Here is a 22,113-nt window from a genome sequence, read left to right on the forward strand (position 1 = left end):
AAAATATTGTCTTTTATTTATTAAACTACAGTTTCTGTTATATTACTTTATATATGTTCATAATATTTTTCATTTTTAAATAGATTCAATTTATAATTTCTAATATAATCTGCTAAGTACTCAACTTTTTGAACGATTTTCATTAACAAACCGGAAATATTAACAATTTTTGCTAATAACAACCCTGTTTGTAACATGTATGTCTCTTGCTTTCTCTCTCTTCCTTACACATAGTTGTTTTCTATTTTCATTACTAAACATAAACAAAGTACAAATAATACCATTTCTATACAACTGTGTACATTAAGTAGTGACATTAAAACTATTTAGTATCAGTCATAGAGTATTATTACGACAGCAACATAAGTCCAGCTGTTTAGATATTGAAAACCGAAAAATTTACAAAAACGATAGACAAACATTGACGTTAAGTTAGTTAATAGCAAAAATAACTGGAATATTTTGACAGCTAGATAGATGTATAATAAAGGCCAGTAGTTGTGGTATATGTTTATTGTATTAAATACACTTTAGTAGCAGCCTCTCTATAATATTGAAGAAAGAAAAAAACCCTTGTAGTGCTTAATGTGTTGAAAAAAATGTAAAATTTATTAAAATATTGCTTAAAAAATTATAAAAAAAGTGCTTATAATTAAAATTAAATATAATTAACATGGATTTTCCACAACAAATCGAAGGTATAACAAAATTAAAAAGGAAATTTCATTAAATGAAAAAACAACAAATTTTTTCTTGCAAAAACAACAAATTTTTCCTTAGTAAAAATCAATTTCCATTTTGCTTTGTATGTATGAAAAGAAAAAGAGAAGAAAAAGTGGGTGGCAAATAAGGTTGCAATAATAAAGTGTATACAAGCAACAACAAAAGCAAGTATTAACAAAAACAACAAAAACAATGTAAAGGAAAAATACTTGTAAAGTGCATGCAGAAGTTAAAATCAAAGTAAAAATTGTATGAATAAAGTTGATAGCAAGTGTCTAAGAGAAGAGGGGGGGGGGTTGAAAAAGGGGGGTTAAATTTTAAAAGGGGTGTTGTATGTGTTTTGTTTTTCTACTAATGTTCAATGGAGATTTTATAATATATAGAATAGAATATAATGTTTTTTTTTTTAACTAGAAGAGGAGAAGGTTTTTGTTCTAGTTGTTGTTATATTATGTATTTTATTCTATTGTTTTTGTTTTAAATACTGTTCATGTGTTTTTTTTTTTGGCCGGTATTTCTGCCATTCTTTGTCAAGCTGAAAAAAGTGTACATTCTGCGTTTATTGATTATTAAAAAAAAAAAATGTTTCTTTTTCTTGAATTGCAATTTAAAAAATATCATATTAACTAACTTAAGTGTTAAAAGAGTATTTGAATTTTTATTTTAATTTGTTTTTAGCGAGTAGTTTTTTTAATTGTTTAACAAATTTAGCTATGACGTGATTTTAGTTAAACAAAAACAATTTAAAAACAAAAACGCAATTTGTTTTGTAAAATTGATTGTCATGACTAATTAATAAAAGAAAGACAATAAGTGACCAAAATTACAACAAAAAAAAAAAGATTTTAAGTAGAAAATTGCAAGAATTAAAAATGAATGAATAAATTTGTAAAATGTTGGAATTAACGAAATTAACTTAACGAAACTTTGTTTTGTAAATTTAGACTTTTGAATAAGGTTTGTCGGTTTTCAAAACCTAACGAAACTTTTTTTGTAAATTGAAGGGTTTTGAGTAAAGTTTATATTATATTCTAAGCTTATTCATAAAATGCTATTGAAATAAAGTAAAAATTGTTTCTGTTCAGGTTTGAAACTTAACGAAACTTTATTTTGTTTGAGATTTAAATAAAGTTTTTTTTTAGCATATTTCCTTTACTACTTATAAATTTATATTCAAAACTGCAAAATTTTGGAAGTATTTGCAAGATTTAGTAAAATTAACGAAACTTTATATTCTAAACTAAGTAATTTTAAAAAATATTTTTATTAATTACATTTAGTAATCATAATCATATATTCAAATCTGTGACTTTTTTTAAATTTTGGAAATTTTTAAAACTTAACGAAACTTTATTTTCTAAACTAAGTGATATAAGAAAATATTTTTGGTAATTTCATTTAGTATTTATAATTTTATATTCAAATTGGTCCTTTTTTTTAAATTTTAGAAAATTTTAATACTTAACGAAACTTTAGTTTTTAAACTAAATACTTTTAAAAGATAATTTTCTTTTTTTTTCTGTTAGTATCTTTAGGATACTGTTTAAATCGGTTAATATTATATTTTTCTGAACATTTTTCAAACTTAACGAAACTTTATTTTCTAAAGTAAAAAGATTTAAAAAAAGATTTTATTAGTTTTATTTTCTTTTTGAAAACTTATATATAAATCCTTAAATTTTGTTACTTTTTTCACATTTTCAAAACTTAACGAAACTTTATTTTCTAAACTAAGTAATTTTGAAAAATATTCTTATTTAGTACATTTAGTATTCATAATCTTATATTCAAATCTGTAACTTTTTTTAAATTTTGGAAATTTTTAAAACTTAACGAAATTTTATTTTCTAAACTAAGTAATTTTGAAAAATATTTTTATTTAGTACATTTAATATTCACAATCTTATATTCAAATCTGTAACTTTTTTCAATTTTGGAAATTTTTAAAACTTAACGAAACTTTATTTTCTAAACATCGTAATTTTTAAAAATATTTTTATTAATTACGTTTAGTTTTTATGGGCTAATGTTTAAATCCATGACTTTTTTTAAATTTTGGAAATTTTTAAAACTTAACGAAACTTTCTTTTTTTAATCAAATGATTTTAAAAGATATTTTTCTTCAACTCTTGCAAACCCTAAAAATCATTTTGTACCTTTATTAGTATATGTATGTAAGTGTGATGTTTTGTATTAATTAATCTTATCAAAATATGTTTGTATGTTTGTTTTATTAGTGTTTGTGAATGAAATGTTATCAGTCAATATACTTATAGTTAATTAGCCATGGTATAGACTAATTTTCTAATTTTATTATAAAAGATAATATTAGAACATAAATTTGGAAGTTAGTTATGCAAAGACAATAGAGATTTCTTAATTAAATTTGTAATATTTTTTTTAAAAAAGTGAAACAGCTGTTTCCATCTTACTTTATTATTGTTTTATACGAATAATTTGGGTCATTCCGGTACGTAGAACCTATATAATTTCCCTATAATTTATATTAATCAAAAAATTAATAATTTTAATGTTTATTTTAATAAAAATTGTTTACACTTTTGAATTTCTTGCTTAAGTTTAAACCACCTCCATTGGGCGCTTAAACTAGCAAACAAAATTAGATTGAGGGCAGGTTTTTTTGATAAAGATAATCTTTATTCTTTGGTTTCGTGTTTTTCAGTAATCAGTAAAGTTACTTAGGGCGAGTTTTTCTGATAAAGATAATCTTCATTCTTTGGTTAAATCTGGTATAATATATGTTTCGTGTTTTTCAGTTTTCAGTAAAGTTACTTATTATCTTAGTTTAAGTGAGTGTAATTGGCCAATTAAACTCAAGTTATAAGTGAGAAAACACAATTAACAAAAACAATAAAACAATGATTTCGGAAGAACAAAAACTTAACATTTTAAGTAAATTGCAATTTTCTGACTTGTTTTGTTTTATTTATTATTGTTTTAAATGTTTATTTAATATTTTTTCCAAAATTTTCCATTTTACAAAAGTAATATTTGCAAAAAACAGCTGTTCATTGTTTATGTTTTTTTGACTAAAAAGTTGGCAATACTAATAAAGTTAACTGATTTTAGATCCATAAGCGAAAAACACAGTCATCGGTTAATGTCCGCTAAAATTTGTTCCGAGTTTAATCTAACAGCAAGTTAAACCTAGTTTAACTGAGTAGTAAAAAACTCGCCCTGAGTATTCAAAAACAACTTTCGAAGATTTATTCTAATTTAATACCTAATCTTTCAGCTAAAGATTAGTCCTTAAACTAGTAAACAATATTAACTAATTGATTACTCAATAAAAACTTTCGATTGGCCTTAAAGACAATAACAAGAGTTCAAAACCACTCACTTAAATCTCTTGGTCCTTCGAGACGTCACACGTTTTGTGTTTTTTTAGGTTATTTGTTTATTATTATTTATCGTTTTCTTTAATTTCTTTATTTTGTTTTATTTCTTTTTAATTTATTTACAGAAATCCTGAAATTCTAATATTTTTAATGTTTATTTTTAAAGATCAGCATCAACATTTTAGCAACACACCAAACACCTACAAAAAAATCGGCTAAAAAAATCACTCAAAATTACAAAAGAAACAACAAAACCAATCATTTCCTTTACATCCTTAAAAAAAAGTTTTGTTTTTTTTTGTATATAAATTTTGAAAAATTCCTCAAGAAACTTTTTTGTATATAAATAAATATTCAACTCCTCAACTACTACTACTTAACTTTCAATATACACAGAGACCCTAGTGGAGAGACCACCCACGGCCTATGATGTTGTAATGGAATCACCGCTATATGCGGCTCAACAAACGGAACGTACACAACGTATAAATCCGAAAACCAATACCGATACAATAAGTACTAATCTTAATTATGTGGATAAAATGTCTACGAGTATGAATAGTACTCTGGAAGATACCACACCCAGTGATTCGGGTGTACAAATGTTAGATTCCGAATCAAGTGAATTAATGGTAGAATCTATTAGCTCACAGACAGGTTTTGAGTTTGAGGAAGCTAAAGTGGCGGCTGGTAAATTGGATAAACCTAAAGAGACTTTATTATTGAATGCCGCCGAGGAGACCACTGTTATGGATTCCAACTCGAATATTACAGCAGTATCGGCGGTACCCAGCACCGTAGTAGAGGAGGCCATGACTACTAGTCAAATGTCGACTTTTGATACAACCGAAAATATTGTATTTCGCCGTAAAGTACGCAAAAGTCCCAATGTAGCTAAGGCACCCAAGAAAAGGGTGTCATTCCATGAAGATATTTTGAAAAATACTCGCACCGATAACATACACATAGAGCATGGTTTTATAACCTATAAGGCGGGAGGTGTACGCAGAATGGCACCACTAGTGGGTCAGGCAGGACGCTACTCCTGGTGTTCAGAGGGTGATAAACAACAGCCCACGGAAATAGCACATCATCAGGAAACGGAAGATGGCGCTAATGAAGATGTAACAAAACGTAGACGTCGTGTGGTGTATCGTAATGCCTGTTCAGATGTTTTGGACTATGGCAATTCGGATGTTTATGATATGAATGATAGTGCAGCCTTACAGTATGACAATTCGGGAGTATTTGAATATATGCCCAAAGAACTGAATGAGGATAAGAGCGGCAAGTGTGAGGAAAAGTTGGAGAAGAAACCAGAACTATATAAATGCTCTTGTTCCAGTTCGAATTCTAGTCTAGATTCCGATGAAAATGATAAAAATTCCAATAGTCAACAACAGCAGCAACAATATGGTCAGGCTAAAAGCAGTTCCTGTGATTGTATAGGGGCAGCCAATAATGCCAATAATAATTTTATAGGTGAGTCCTACTCTCTTCTCAGAAAATTGTACATATACATATAACTTTTGCATTCTCTCAACAGGTGAAAATTGCTATTACTCTGAACCCAACATTGACTTTAACGAAAGTCCTCCACGCCAGAAATCCGTATGGAATAAGGAAAAGAAACCAAAGTCTAGTTGTTTGAAAAAATCCAAATGCCAAACCAATATTATACATGAACAAGATCTTACTACGAAAATGAAGAAATTCAATGTACACGATATGAATCAATTGATCGATAATAGTAGTAAAATGATATTTGGTTCCTTGAAAAGTATATTCACTATGCCTTTGCCGGAACGGGGAGTACCCGAGGGTTCTGAGGACCTACAATCTGTAATAGAATGTGTCGCCGAATTGGAACAACAAACTCCAGAACATAAAACTCCCACACAAGACTCACAGCAAGATTCACAGCAGCTCTCTGAATCGCCACCACTTAAACAGAAACCTTTTCTCAGCAAAAGTCTAGATGGTTCCAAGCAACAACAACCCATTAAGAAATTTGTGCACAATGTTGATGAACAATTAAGACGCAAAAAAGAAGAGGATATCTATGCCCCTACCAGACAAAACAGTGATGAAAAAAATCAAAAAGATTCTAACTCAACTACAGCGACACCACATCAATTGCAACGGCAACAAGAGTTCGATGCCACTGAACTTGATAACAATTCATCATCTTCTTCTCTCGCCACCTCTGCTGCAAATTCGGCCGCCACTTCAGCTTGTGAAACCTCAGAACGTACACCGTTTCGCAATAAATTCATTATCAACTGTGAGAGCACTGTCTTCGAACATACTGGCGTTTCGTATTGTTATGAATCATCGTCGTTCAATGATCTCACCAATATGGAAGATTCTCAAGGCAGTATTGCTAGTTTAATTGAAAAAGATACACCCATTGCTCAACCCGAACCGGATCAATTACGTTCGGCTTTTATTTCTGCGCCCATAGCGAAAACATTTTCGAATTTCTTTCGCAGTTTTAAAGATGCTGGCAAAGAGAAACAACATCCACAGCAAAGCTCACCTAAAAAGTTGTCCACTAAGAATCGTGCACAAGAGGAGGCCAAGCAATTGCAACAGGCTACGGACAATTATTTTGGTAAGTTTAAGGTGGAGTTGGTGGTTGTTAGATTTCAAGTGGTGGTAGAAATTTAGTGAAAACTAAAATTTGTGAAATTTTTAAGCTTTTTGACTAGAAAGCCTTTTTAAGCTTTTTGACTAGAAAGCTTTTTAAAGCTTTTTGACTAGAAAGGCCTTATAACGCCGAAAGCTTTTTACATAAAAGATCTAATTTTGAAAAAATTACAAAAGCAAATTATGTATGGATTGGTTCGATTTACCATTTGAAATCCCGCCGCCTAAAGAAATTCATTTGATCATTTTTTTCAGAAATTTTGAGTTTTAATTTTCTTTTCATTTAATTTTCTCCTCTTTTCTCTCTCAGCTCTTAAAATGCCCAAAAAACCCAACAACATCCCCACACCTTTAGCCAATAGTACTCCAACAAAACTCTCTAAATTCCCCAACACAACATCATCATCCACCATATCTGAACTAACAACTAATACTAATACTTCCAATTCTAAAACACAAGCGATGCTACAACATCAAAAGTCAAGCACTTCCTTAACCAGTGGCATAGCCAGCGGCAGTGGTGGTTCCAACACGACAACACCAGCACAAAGAGAAAGTCTAGCCATTGGGGCCGATTATCGCACGAATCTGGACAAACAATCTCGACATTTGCCATCACCGCTGAAGAAACGTTTAAGTGGCAATGGCTCGAATCTCATACAACAACAGCAGCCGCCGCGTTATGGCTGCAGTGTGCCGCCAACAACTGATTACTCAGCTCTCAGTCCTGATATCTACAATAATTATATGGGTGCTAGGGGTGGGTGTGGTCGTGATTCTAAGAGTACTATTTTAAGTGAAGAATTCGATGATATTCTGACCATAACCACTGATACGGAGCGCAATGAAAGTGATATTGTTATTGTGGACTATCACGATGTCAGCGACCGCCAGAGTGTGGTGGCTGACTATAATAATCTCTTAAAACCACCATCACAACCACCAGCCAAGACATCGCTTATCAATCGTTTCTTGCGCAACGTGACACAAAAGAAAATACTCGAATCCTCAATACGACGCAACAATTTCTTTGCGCACAAATTGAAAAACGAACAGAAACTGCTGACGGGCAATTTGTATGTTAAGGGCGCCAAGCCACGTAATTTGGAATTAATCGATGATTTGAATGCGGAAATTGCCATGGAAATCGAAATGTCTGGCGTTAATTCTCCACGCAAAGAATTAACTAGTTTAGATGCCGATCTTCCAGGAGATTTGTCACGTTTCGAACTGGGTATAGGCGAAATATCGATAGATGTTTTTGCGGGTGTTCAATTGCACATTCTACGCGATGAGAGTGAACAATTGATGAAGGTTTTCAAATTGTACACGGGCTATAGTAAGGAAGGTTATATGACACCCGTTTTAGTTCTACTAACTGATAAAACGTTGTATGTTACCGATTTGGTAAGAAATCGTTTATGCTCAAAATTTGTTTTGGCCTACAAGGATTTGGATGTTATATTGGTGAGAAAGAAAGAGATCTGTAGAGATTTTTGAAAAATCTTTTATTAAATTGTGTTATTTTTTCAGATGGGTCCTTATGGTAACACTGTTCTACTTTCGAATAATAATAGGGACATGCAGCAGGTGCTGTTGGCTGGCGGTCCTTATCCGGCAGCTGGTTTAGTGGCTAATTTGGAACTGTGTGCTAGACGCAGTGGTTCTACACTACCCGCTGTGGGTCAACTTACATTGGATCATTTGGCACCTTTGCAACATTTTGTTAGGGAAAATTCTTGTGTGGGCAAATCTGATACATGGATGTATTATGCAGTCGTTAATGTACCCGGTTCGGCCATAAATGATCCTGGGGATCAAGAGCCTCTGGGTCCACATGCTAAAGGTTTCCTCATGCATCGACGCATTAAAGAGCATATGGGAAATTCCAAACAACATTCTTGGAATCCTGGATATTTTCTATTAAAGTGAGTTTCATAAATAACTACCAGTTTATAGTCTAGTCTATAAGCTCGTCAATAGTCTAGTCTATAGTCTAATCTATAGTTTAGTCTATAGTCCAGTCTATAGTCTAGTCTGTAGACTATACTATAGTCTATTGTCTAGTCTATATTCTAGACTATGGTCTAGTCTATAGTCAAGTCTATAGTCCAGGCTATAGTCTTGCTTATAATCTAAAGTCAAATATATAGTCTAGACTATAGTCTAATCCATAGTCTAGTTTATAGTCTAGCCTATAGACTAATCAATACTCTAGTCTATAGTCATGTCTAGTCTATAGTCTAGCCTGTAGTGTAGTCGAAAGCCTAGTCAATATTCTAGTCAATAGTATAGTCTGTAGTACAGTATACATTCTAGTCTATAGTCTAGTCTATAGTCTAGTCTATAGTCTATTATGTAGTCTAGCCTGCAGTCTACTCTGTAGTTTAGTCTGTAGTCTAGTATGTAGTCAAGTCTGTAGACTAGTCTGTAGTCTAGTCTATAGTCTAATCAATAGTATAGTCTATAGTCTAGTCTATAGTCTAGTCTATAGTCTAGTCTATAGTCTAGTCTATAGTCTAGTCTATAGTCTAGTCTATAGTCTAGTCTATAGTCTAGTCTATTGTCTAGTCTATAGTCTAGTTTATAGTCTAGTCTATAGTCTAGTCTATAGTCTAGTCTGTAGTCTAGTCTATAGTCTAGTCTATAGTCTAGTCTGTAGTCTAGTCTATAGTCTAGTCTATAGTCTAGTCTATAGTCTAGTCTATAGTCTAGTCTAAAGTATTGTCTATAGTCTAGTCTATAGACTATACTGTAGTCTACTCTGTAGTCTTGTCTGTAGTCAAGTCTGTAGTCTAGTCTGTAGTCTAGTGTGTAGTCTAGTCTGTAGACTAGTCTGTAGTGTAGTCTGTAGTCTAGTCTGTAGTCTAGTCTGTAGTCTAGTCTGTAGTCTAGTCTACAGTCTACTCTTTAGTCTAGTCTATGGTCTAGTCAATAGTATAGTCTGTAGTACAGTCTATAGTCTGGTCTAGTCTAGTCTTTAGTCTAGTCTCTAGTTTAGTCTCTTCTACAGTCTAGTCTGTTTTATAGCTTACCCTATAGGTAAAGTCTTAAAACTAATTTAAAAATCATTGATTTCAGAGCTGGAGTTTTGTACATGTTTAATGACTCGACACAAAAAATCCCCAGTTGGGCCATGGCTTTGGCCGAATGTCAGGGTGCTAGAAGAGCTGTGAAAGCTCAAAGACCTCACTGTTTCGAAATAATGTTGAAAAATAAAATGCTTTTGCAGCTGGCTGCTCCCGATGAGTATGTGGCTTCCGAATGGTTACAGGCTTTGTTACAATCAGCCAGTGGGGTAGGTTACATTGAATGATAAAAATAAATTTAATACTATTGATAATAAAACAACTAAATTTTCAGCTTTTTGAAATGCAAGAAAAACACAAAACCTTGGGCTGTACCTTGGTGGTTACACAAAATCATTTAATTACTTTAAGAGAAGATTTCCTATCTCCTCTAAGAAAAATCAACCGAAATCCAGAACAAAATAGTGAAGCAGAAACTGCTGCAGGTGGTGGAAACAAAACGGAAGAAGACTTAAATCCTTATCAACAGGAAACTGGCAGCTTGGTAAGTTGAAAGTCGAAAAAAGTAGTTTGTAAACATATTAGCTAATTCCTATGTATATTTGCTATCTCTATTTGTGTGTTATTCCTCGACCTCCCCTAATAGTTAAGTTCCGCCATGAGCACTCCCACACGTAATACACAACGTTCATCGTCGTCGGTAAATTCAACACCAACTAAACTATCGCAACTATCACGGTCCACAACCACATGTAATACCACCTTAGCTACTACATCCTCGTTAGCTAGTAATGCTACACCAACCTCTATATCCACAACCACCAATTCGAAACGTACTCAACCCACACACACCACCAACACCAATAATACCAATGATCTTCAACTGCAGCAGCAGCAACAGCAACAACAGCAGCAGCAGCCTTCTCAATCGTCATCCTCACCACCACCAACATCTTCGTCACGCCTTTCGACCATGAGCAGTGTTTATGGTAAAAATTCCGGTTTAGAGATATTAACTTGTGCCGATATTAAAGAGATGACTGGTATTAAAATTCCATCGCTTAACGAGACCTGGTGGTGTATTCTGGAATTTTCTTGTCAGGAGGTTCGTGAATGTTCCGATGATTTGGTGATATTTTTTGCTAGCAGCACTGAAATGCAACGATTCTTAAGATTGTTGGAGAAACTATGGCAGGCTAAAAATGTGAGTAGAAAAAGCTCCATAGCTACACTATTGGACCATAGACTAGACTATAGACTAGACTGTAAACTAGACTGGACTATATAGAAAAGACCTTAGACTAGACTATCGGCTAGACTATAGACTAGACTATGGACTAGACTATGGACTATACTATGGACTATAATATAGACTAGACTATAGACTAGACTATAGACTAGACTATAGACTAGACTATAGACTAGACTATAGACTAGACTATAGACTAGACTATACACTAGACTATAGACTAGACTATAGACTAGACTATAGACTAGACTATAGACTAGACTATAGACTAGACTATAGACTAGACTATAGACTAGACTATAGACTAGACTATAGACTAGACTATAAACTAGACTACAGATTAGACTATGGACTAGACTATAGACTAGACTGTAGACTAGACTGTAAACTAGACTATAGAGTAGAATATAAACTAGGCTATAGACTAGTCTATAGACTATAGTTTAGACTATAGAATAAACTTTTGACTAGAATATAGACTAGACTGTAGACTAGAATTTAGACTAAAAGAAGAATTTAGTTAAGAGTGCAGACAGGATCTTAGACTAAACTAGACTAGATTCAAGACTAGACTATAGACAGCACTAAATACTAATCTATTAACTAAATTAGTCTATTAACTAAACTATTGTGTGACTGGAGTTAACTATTAACTATTTCATAGAATTCCAGGCTTTTACTTACCATTTAGTTTTTCACCCTGCTTGGAAAGAAACATTCTGGTTTTATTTTTATAATCTTTATTGAATTTGAAATGGTTACAATTTAAACGTTTTGTAATAATGTTTTATTTTTTGTTTTATTTTTAATATAATTCATGTTGTGTTTTTTTGTTTTTTACTTTATTTGGATTAAATTAAAATTGTTTTTTGTATTTTTATATATAATTATAATAAAGTTTATATATATAGTTTTGTTATATATATAATAAGTATAATTATCATTATTATTATTTAATTTATTTGTTTTTGTTATGTTTGTCCTTATTTTACAATAATTCAATACTTAAGTGAGTTGTTGTTTAGTTTTTGTTTTTTTATTAAAAAATAAGAAAGAAAAAAAGTACTTTTTTTAATAAATTTATTTCTTTAAATTTAAGTTGTTTTTTTATCGTATCGAAAACGTTTTTTTTTTTTTGTTTTTGGTTTTAATTAATATTTATTTTAATTTAAAATTGTGTTTTTTTATTAATTCATATACGTTAATCATCACACTTAATATTAAAAACAAAAATAATTAAGTTTTTTTTTATAATTTTATTAAAAAAATATTTATATTTTTTTATGAATTCTATAGAAACTAATTTTGTTTAATTTAAAGAAAACTAAAGGATAGTTTAAAAGATTTTTTAAAAAATAAATTTTATTTTTTTTCTTCACATCTTTCTTAATCTTTTTTTATAATCTTAAAACTCATTCCTTCTTTATCGTTTATTTTCTTTTAGTTTTTATTTTGTGTGTGTTTTTTTTTCATAAATAATTTTAAAATATTTTTATTTATTTTTTTTATTTGTTAAATCCTACAATTTTTATTTGTTTGCCTTAAATTCAGTCCATTACTTCATCAATTTGTTTCGTTATTTCCTAAACATTTTATAAAAAATAAATGAACTTAATAGAAATTTATGGAATTAAAAAAAACGAATTTTGAAAAATTTTCTTTAAAAAAATTAAAGATAAATCGAAAAATCGTTAACTATAGTAGACTAAAGAGTAAACAATAGACTACTCTATAGACTAGATTATAGACTAAACTATAGACCAGTATATAGACTACATTATAGGCTAGACTTTAGACTACAGATCAGACTATTGACAACACTATAGACTAGAACTATAGACTAAGCTATAGATCAAGTTATAGAATAGACTATAAACTAGTCCATAGACTATTTACTTAACTATAGACTAGACTTTACTAAATGGAGATTATATACTAAGCTGTAGTCTTGTCTATTGTCCAGACTATTAACATGAATATAGACTAGACTGTAACTTAAACTGTAGACTAAACTATGAAAGAGACTGTCAACTAGACTATACCTTACTATAGACTAGATTATAGTTTCTTTAGACAATATTATAGTCTAAACTTTAGACTACTTAGAATAGAATACATTATAGACTAGACTATACTGTAAAGACTAGTCTATAGACTTAACAATATACTAGACTATACTAAAGACTAGATCGAGTAGTCTATAGACTTAGCTATAGACTAGTCTACTGTTCAGACATGAATGTAAAATAGACTGTTTACTAAACTATAGATTAAACTATGCACAAGACTAAAGACTAGACTGTAAAATAGACTATAGACTGAACTATAGACTAGATTATAGATTATACCATATTGGTAAGAGTGTAGAATATAGTATAGACTAGACTGTAGTCAAAATTATAGACTAAACTTTTGACTAGACTGTAGAACATACTACAGACTAAACAATAAACCATACTATAGTCCATACTATAAAGATATAGTCCATACTATATCATAGACCAGAATATAGACTAGACAATAGACTAGACTTGACTGTAGACTGGGTTATTGACTTAACTATAGACCAAGTTATAGATCAGACTATAAACTACCCTATAGACTTGACTCATCTATAGAATAATCTGTAGACTAAACTCTGGTCAAGACTAAGCTAAAGACTGTAGACTAAACGATATACAAGACTATAGACTAGACTGTAGACATGATCATGGATTCTATTAAAGTCTAAACTATTAGATAGTCTATTGGCAAGAATAAACTTAGACTTTAGACTACGATATACACAAATAACACTGTAATGTATGGAGTAAACTGTAGACTAGATTATAGACATGATCAGGGAATATATTAAAGTCTAAACTATTAGATAGTCTTTTGGCTAGAATATATATTAGACTTTCGACTACGCTATAGATAGATTAGACTGTAAACTAGACTACAGACTAAACTGTAGACCAGATTATAGACGAGAATATAGACCAGACTATAGATTAAACTATAGACTAGATTATAAAGTAGACTAATGACTATATTATAGAACAGAGTATAGACCACACAATAGACTAAATTATGGACTAGACTACAGATCAAGCTATTGACTATATTATTGGCTAGATCATTCTCAGCTACCGACTAGACTTTAATTTGAACTATAGACTAGATTATTGACTAAACTATAGATCAAGTTATAGATCAAACTTTGACTAAACGATAGATTTGGCTATTGACTAGATTACGGACTACTTAGACCAGTGACAGCAGACCAAGTTATAGATCAAACTTTGACTAGACGATAGATAAGGCTATTGACTAGTTTCTTGGCTAGACCATTGACAGTAGACCAAGTTATATACCATACTATAGATCACACTATGAACTTGAGTATAGTGTAAGCTATTGACCGAACTATAAGCTAGACTATAGAATAGGTCTTAAACAAACTGGTCTATAGTTTAGACAACTGAAAATACTTTTCGAATATCATTTCTTTTAAATTAAATTTCAAAATAAAAACATCTTCACAAACAACTCTTCTCTCCATCTTCTTCTAGAAACCACTTGACAAAACTTTTTCAAAATAAAATATTTAAATTATAACTAAAAATTATTTTTAGAAATTTTACATAATATTTTTTTTTTAATAATTACTACTTTTTTTAATAATTATATAAAATAAAATTATTACAAAATTGTTGTTAATATTGTGCAGTTTTTTTTTCTTTAAAAATTTCTATTATTTTATTAAAAATTTTATACTTTTCAATGTTTTAATTTTCAAAATTTTTTAAAATTTTATCTTAATAAAAATCTTAATAATTTTGCTTAATTTCATTTTATTTACTCGTAATTTGTTGTTGTTGTTTTTCTTTTAATTTTTCAAATATTGCGAAATTTATTAAAAATTTTGTTTGTTTTTATTTTGTTAAATATTTGTTTTTTTTTTTTTGGTTTTTTTAATATTTTGGAGGCATCATCCCTGAGTTTTGAATTGCTAAATTTGTTTTTTTTTTTGTTTTTGTTTTCCTTTTTTTAATAATTTCTTTAAATTTAATTTTATTTGTATTTTTTGTTTGTTTAATAAAGTTGTAAATAGTTAATGGGATGATTTTGTGAATTTTTATTTTGTAGCCGGGTTTTTTTTGAGTTTTATTTTGTTTGAAATTTGTATTTGTTTTTATTGCATTTTGTTGTTAGTTTTCTATTTTCTTTTGTTGTTTAAAACGTAGTATGAGTTGGAAATTAAAAAATTAAAATGTTTTATATTATTAATTATTTAATTAATACTACTATTGTTTTGTTTTTTGTTGTTTTCTAAGTAATTTGTTTGTTTTTGTTTTATTTTTTATTGAAAGATTTGTACTTTCTGCAAGTATTTTTGTTGTATTTATTTGTTGTTATTGTAGTTATTTCTTTGTTTTCTTTTCTTTTGTAATTTCTATTCTATAGTAAGTTTGTTTGTTGTTGTTATTACTTTTAATATTTAAAAAAAAAAAATATCAAGTTTTATTTTTTTGTAATTTGTAGTTTAATAACAGAGTTGTAGTTTTAGTTAAATATTGCGTTTAAACTGTAGTTTAAACTTTGTTTTAATTTAGTTTAAGTTTATGTATGAAAACTTTAAAGAGAAGTTTTTAAAATGTTTTGAATTTAAAAAGAAGAAGTATAATAGACCAGACTAAAGACTCGAGTAGACTAAAACCAATACTTTTTACAAGACTTCAGACTGTGGACTAAACTACAGAGAAGACTTTGGTTTTGACTTAAAGCAAAACTTAAAACTAGTCTATAGAATAGACAATGGATTTGACTAACGACAAGACTTTAGACTAGACTATGGGCTAGACTAAAGACTAATCTATAGACTATGGACCAAACTAAAGTTTAATCTATGGAATAAACTATGAGCTAAACTATAGACTAGACAATACACTAGACTATAGACTTAATTAAACTTTAATCTATGGTTTAAGCTATGGACTAGAATGAAATATATATGCGTATAGAATATGGAACATACTAAAGTCTATAGACTAGACAATATATTAAACTATATCTTCAACTGAAGATATAGGTTTAGTCGAGTAGACTAAAACCAAGACTTTTTACATGGCTTCAGACTGTGGACTAAACTACAGAGAAGACTTTGGTTTTGACTTAAAGCAAGACTAAAAACTAGTCTATAGAATAGACAATGGACTTGACTAACGACAAGACTTTAGACTAGACTATGGGCTAGACTAAAGACTAATCTATAGACTATGGACCAAACTAAAGACTAATCTATAGAATAAACTATTTGCTAGACTATAGACTAGACAATACACTAGACTATAGACTTAATTAAAGTTTAATCTATGGTTTAAGCTAAGGACTAGAATGAAATATATATGCGTATATAGAATATAGAACAGACTAAAGTCTAATCTATAGAATATACTATGAAATAGACTATATACTAGACAATAGACTAAACTATATCTCCAACTGAAGATTAATCTATGGATTGCGCTATGAACTAGTCCAAAGATTAAACTATATAATAGACCTTGGACTAGACTGTAGTCTTGACGGAAGACTAGTATCTATATAATTTACTATGAAACAGACCACAGACGAAAATATAATAGAACATGAACAACACTATAGTCCAGACTTAATACTAATGTATAGAAAAGACTTTACTATGGACTAGAAAAAATATGTGCTTTGTTAGACTATGGAGCAAACAATTGACAAACTTATAGATTAGACTGCAAACTAAACTATGGACTAGACTTTGGAATAGTGACTTTGACTGTGAACTTGATTATGGACAAGACTTTGGACTGGAATATGAACTATGTTATAGATTAGACTATAGACAGGACCATGGCATAATAAAGTAAGGTGACTGCTATAAAGCAGCTGTTATTGTTTACATGTTACTTATTTGTTTACATTTCTTATGAAATTTTTGACATTAGTCTGATTCTAATACAGATATCAAATACATGTTGTTTTCGTATTTTTGTAGTCATGGACTGGACTATTGACTAGACAATGTGTTAGGCGTTAGGTAAGACTGAACTGGACTTTGGACTAGATTATATATTAGATACTGTTGTCAAAACTATACACTAAGATATAGTCTATAGACAATACCAATTACTAGACTATCGATTAAATTATGGAAAATACTGTTGACAAAACTATAGACTGGACAATGGACTAGACTAAAGACTAGACAATGAAGAACACGATGAAAAAGACTGTAGACCAGACTATTGTCTAATTTATGACCTGAAGACTAGACTGTTGTCAAAACTGTAGAATAGGCTATGGACAAAACTGTAGACCATACTATATACTAAACTATGAACTAGACTAAAGACTATACTGTTGTCAAACTATAGATTATGCTGTGGACTAGACAATGAAGAAGACAATGGACTGGACTGTACACAAGATTGCGGATCCGATTATTGTCTAATTTATGAACTAAAGACTAGACTGTTGTCAAAACTATAGAATAGGCTATGGACAAGACTGTAAACCAGACTATAGACTAAACTATGAACTAGACTAAAGACTATCCTGTTTTTAAATCTATAGACTAGACAATGAAGAACACGATGGACTAGACTGTAGACAAGACTAAGACTAAGTGGTCAAAACTATAGAATATGCTATGGACAAGACTGTAGACCAGACTATAGGTGAAACTATAGACTATACTGTTGTCAAACTATAGATTATGCTATGGACTAAACAATGAAGAAGACAATGGACTAGACTGTAGACAAGATTGCGGACCAGACTATTGTCTAATTTATACACTAAAGACTAGACTGTTTGCAAAACTATAGAATAGCCTACGGACAAGACTGTAGACCAAACTATGGACTCGATTGTAAACTACAGACTAGACAATTGACTAGTCTATGGACAAGACTATAAGATCAATCCAGACTAGACTATTGTTTAATTTATGGACTAAAGACTAGTCTGTTGTTAAAACTATAGATTAGACTAGAATGTAGACCAGACTATAGACTAGGGACCACTCTATTGTCTAAAATATGGACTTTAGACTACATTAAAAGAATAACTATAGATTAGACTATTAAGTCTAATCTATAGATAAGTCTATAGACTTAACTTTAGGCATATGAATAGCATATGAACTGGACAATAGAATTCAAAAAGATTCCATTTCAATTTCAAAAAAGAATATTAATTCAAAAATATTTGTTGATTTCTCTTTAAAATTTTCATTTGAGTTTGTTAAGAAAAAAAGAAGGGAAAACTAAAGGATTTTAAAATGTTTACAATATTTTGTAAACAAAATTTCTTATGGCAACTCTATTTCTTTTTTTTCGTTTACTATTGACAATTAAGCAGCTGTAGGGGCGGGCGTTTGGGTTGTTTTATTTTTTTATTTTGTAAATGACATTGATGCTGATGGATAACTATGTTATGGTAAAATATTTATATATGAATTACTTAAAAATTAATTATGTTTTTATTGTTATTTTATGTTCATATAATGGTATTTGTTTATTAAGTTAATGTTTTTTTGAAATATGTAAGTAATTTATGTTTGTATATAAATGGAGATTATTGTTTTATTAAATTTGTATTTATTATTATTATTATTATTTATGGATTTTTTTTTTTTGTGTTTAAATTTAATATAGTAATGCTTACTAGCTGCTGACATGTCATGTTGGCATGTCATTATTCACTTGTGTTTTGTTATTTTAATTAAATTTAAGTTTGTTTTGTTTTCTTCTTTTCATTATTTTGTTTTATTTTTTTTGTATAAATATTGTTTTGTTTTTTGAACTTTAAATTTACCATAATTTTATCTGAGAAGTTTACTTTTACTTTTATTTTTCTTTATTTTTTCATTTCTTTTTAAAAATTGTAATTTTTTTTGTTTTATTTTCAAAATTGAGGCAAAATGTTCACCTTATTCTTTTTTTTTTGTAAAGAAAATTGTTTTGTATGCGATTTGTCTTTTTTAGTTTTTGTTGTTGGTTTTCACAAAATATATAAATATTTATTTGTTTGTTGTGGCAATTATCTCTATTTGTTTAGATTTAAAACTATTTCTATATAAATGTTTTATTTTAATTACTGTAATATTTGTATTGATTTATATTGAACATTTTGTTGCAGTGTATTTAATTTTATTTCATATTTAAGTTTAAAAAGTTTTCAGACAAAAAATACTTGACAGTTAGTTGTGTGTTTTTAGTTTTGAGTTTAGTTTTGAAATAATAGTTTGTAAATGCTTTATTGTATTTTTAAAAGGGAAAGTTTTTTTTTAAATAATTTCAAGTTTCTTGTTTGTTTAGTTTTGAAATTAAAAAAAATAACTATTGAGTAAAAATTTTTATATTCTTTTTATGTTTTTTTTTTAATTTAAAAACTACTAATATTTATAATTATAATAAGTTTATAAGCTTAAATACATAAAGCCTTAAAAGCATTATTACATCTAATTAATTATTCCGTTTTTTTTATTTATTTTAATAAAAAGTAAATTAAAAAGTTTTAAAATATTAAAACAAAATTTCACAAAATCAAATAAATATAAATTGCTGGGAATTTGAAAATGATATTAAAAAGTTATTCTTTTTTAGATTAAGAAATCTTAAAAGAAATTTTGAGTAAAACTTAAAATTTCTTAAGAGATCTTTTGAAACTTTCTGATTTCTTTTCAAAAAGTTATCGATAACAAACAAATTGGACAAATTCTTAAATATAAATCATTTTTTCAAAATTTTTATTTCGGATATATTTCATAAAATTAAATTTCTTTAAAAAGTTATCTATAACTAAGATTTTCATATAAAAACTTATCGATAACTTTTATTAGCTCTAGAAAAATTATCGATAACTTTATATTTTACACAAAGCAGAAAACAATAACATTCTTTTTACAAGAAATTTCTGAAAAAAGTATTATTTGTATAGAAATATTAATGAATAAGTGTGATTATTTATAGAAAAGTTATCGATAACTTGGATTTTATATGAAAAATTACCCATAACATTATTATTCTATAAAAAACTTATCGATAACTATTTTTTTTTTTAAGAAAAACTTAAAGAATGTTTCATTTTTATTACAAAAAAGTCATTCACTTTATTACTTTATAGATAACTAAGTTATCGATAACTTTTTTATAACAAATCAACCTTAAACTTGTATATTATATAGAAAACTTCTTGATAAATAAGATTTCATAAGCAAAAGTTATCGATCACTCAATTTTTTAAAGAAATCTTATTGATAACTTTGTTATTTGCAAAAGGAAAAAGTAGAAATCAATGATTTTCGTCAAAAAATTATGAATTCAAAGAAAAGCTATCGATAACTTTGTTTCTAAATAGACAAGTTATCGATAATAAAAATTCTCTGCAGAAATTTAATTTAAACCTTGGGTTTTAGTTTTCTCTTTTAAGAAAAATTATTGAAAACTTGATTTTTATGTTAAAATATATAATAAACTTGATTTTCTATAGAAAATTTATCGATAACATTGATTTTTGTATTGAAACTCTAATGCCTACTTTAATTTTATAGAGAAAACTTATCGATAATTTAGATTTTATATAGAAAAATTACCGATAACTGTTTTTTTTAAAGAAGCTTTATTGTCAACTTCCTTTTTTCTTTAAAGACTTTAATGCAGATTTTTTATAGAATTTTTACCGATAACTTTCACTTATTATAAAAAACTTATCGTTTATTAATAGTGCTTAAAAGAAGAGTTATCGATAACTTTGTTTATTAGAAAAAAACTCTATGAAAACATTGTTTTTTTATATAGAAATTGCTTTTGATTTTCTGTAGAAAAATCAATTGTTCCATGGAAATGTTATCGATAACTTTTATTTTGTATAAAAAAACTTAGCGATAACTATAATAATATAGAGAAAAGTTATCGATAACTTTGTATGCTACAGAAAACATATGGAAAACTTTGTTGTTTCAAACAGAAGTCTTTTATCTTCAATTTCTTTACAAAATTTAGATTTTTGTAGAGAAATGTTATCGATAACTTTAATATTACGTAAAAATCTTACCGATAACAAATATTTTATATAGATAACACTAATATTATATAGCAAAATTATCGATAACTTTGTTTAATACATAAAACTTAGTGAAAACTTTCTTTTCTACACAAAAGTCATGCATCTTCAGTTTTTGTACAAAATTTAGATAATTTCATAGAAATGTTATCGTTTGCTTTAATATTACTAAAAATTATATCGATAACTAATATTTTTTATAGAAATATTATCAATGTCTTTGTTTGTTAGAAAAAAAACTTATTGAGAACTTGGTTTCATTAGTTGATGGGTTTTTTTCTAGAAAACATAAATTTTCGCTAAGAAATGTTATCGATAACTTTAGTTTTTTATAAAAACCTTATCGATAACTAATATTACATATAAAAAAGTTATCGATAACTTTATTTATTCTAGAAAATTTCTAAGCAACTTTGTTTTCTATACAAAAATCATTCATTTAGATATTTTTTTTTTAGAAAACTTTGATTTTTGTATAGAAATGTTATCGATAACTTTGTTTTAATATAAAAATCTTATCGTTAACTAATTCTCTATAGAGAAAAGTTATCGAAAACTACTTTATTTAAAGGAATTTTATCAACAACTTTATATTTTGCAAACAAATTAAAAAAAATAATTTTTCTCTAGAAAACTTATCGATAACTTTCATTTCATTTATAAAACTTATCGGTTACTTTAATTTTATCCAGAAAACTTATCATTAAGTAATGTTTTTTTAAAATAACAATAACTTTAGCTTTTTATAGAAAATAATTGTCATTTTCGTTTTTTTTTTTATATCAAAGTCGATAACTTTGTTATTTTTTGAGAAAACTATATATTATTTTTGTGAAAACTTTTCGATAACTTTTTCTTAAGGGAAACAGTTTAGTAACTAATAATGTTTATAGATATTTGAACAAAAAACTTGTTTCTATTTACAAGTTGTTTTATAATTTGTTCTTCTCTAGAAAAATAAGATTTTCTTTAGAAAATTTATCGATTCATAACATATATTTGAAAAACATATCGA

At 28.4% G+C, this 22,113-nt stretch overlaps 1 protein-coding gene across 3 annotated transcripts in view; it reads left to right on the forward strand.

Annotated features, from left to right (window-relative positions):
- Window positions 1-354: 354 nt before the first annotated feature.
- Window positions 355-22,113, forward strand: part of LOC111682973 (serine-rich adhesin for platelets) — a 34,160-nt gene continuing 12,401 nt past the window's right edge. Inside the window, exons 1-8 of one of the 3 annotated variants that reach the window (XM_046950864.1) lie at window positions 355-698; window positions 4,208-5,564; window positions 5,629-6,696; window positions 7,042-8,198; window positions 8,265-8,659; window positions 9,813-10,029; window positions 10,095-10,304; window positions 10,407-10,964. In XM_046950864.1, coding sequence (XP_046806820.1) covers window positions 4,520-5,564; window positions 5,629-6,696; window positions 7,042-8,198; window positions 8,265-8,659; window positions 9,813-10,029; window positions 10,095-10,304; window positions 10,407-10,964 — 4,650 coding nt within the window. In that variant the 5' untranslated portion in view covers window positions 355-698; window positions 4,208-4,519. The remainder of the gene's footprint in view (window positions 699-4,207; window positions 5,565-5,628; window positions 6,697-7,041; window positions 8,199-8,264; window positions 8,660-9,812; window positions 10,030-10,094; window positions 10,305-10,406; window positions 10,965-22,113) is intronic. The other 2 variants (XM_046950865.1, XM_046950863.1) reach the window with 2 other exon arrangements.

The sequence above is a fragment of the Lucilia cuprina genome, chromosome 4, assembly GCF_022045245.1.
Source record: "Lucilia cuprina isolate Lc7/37 chromosome 4, ASM2204524v1, whole genome shotgun sequence".
NCBI lineage: Eukaryota > Metazoa > Arthropoda > Insecta > Diptera > Calliphoridae > Lucilia > Lucilia cuprina.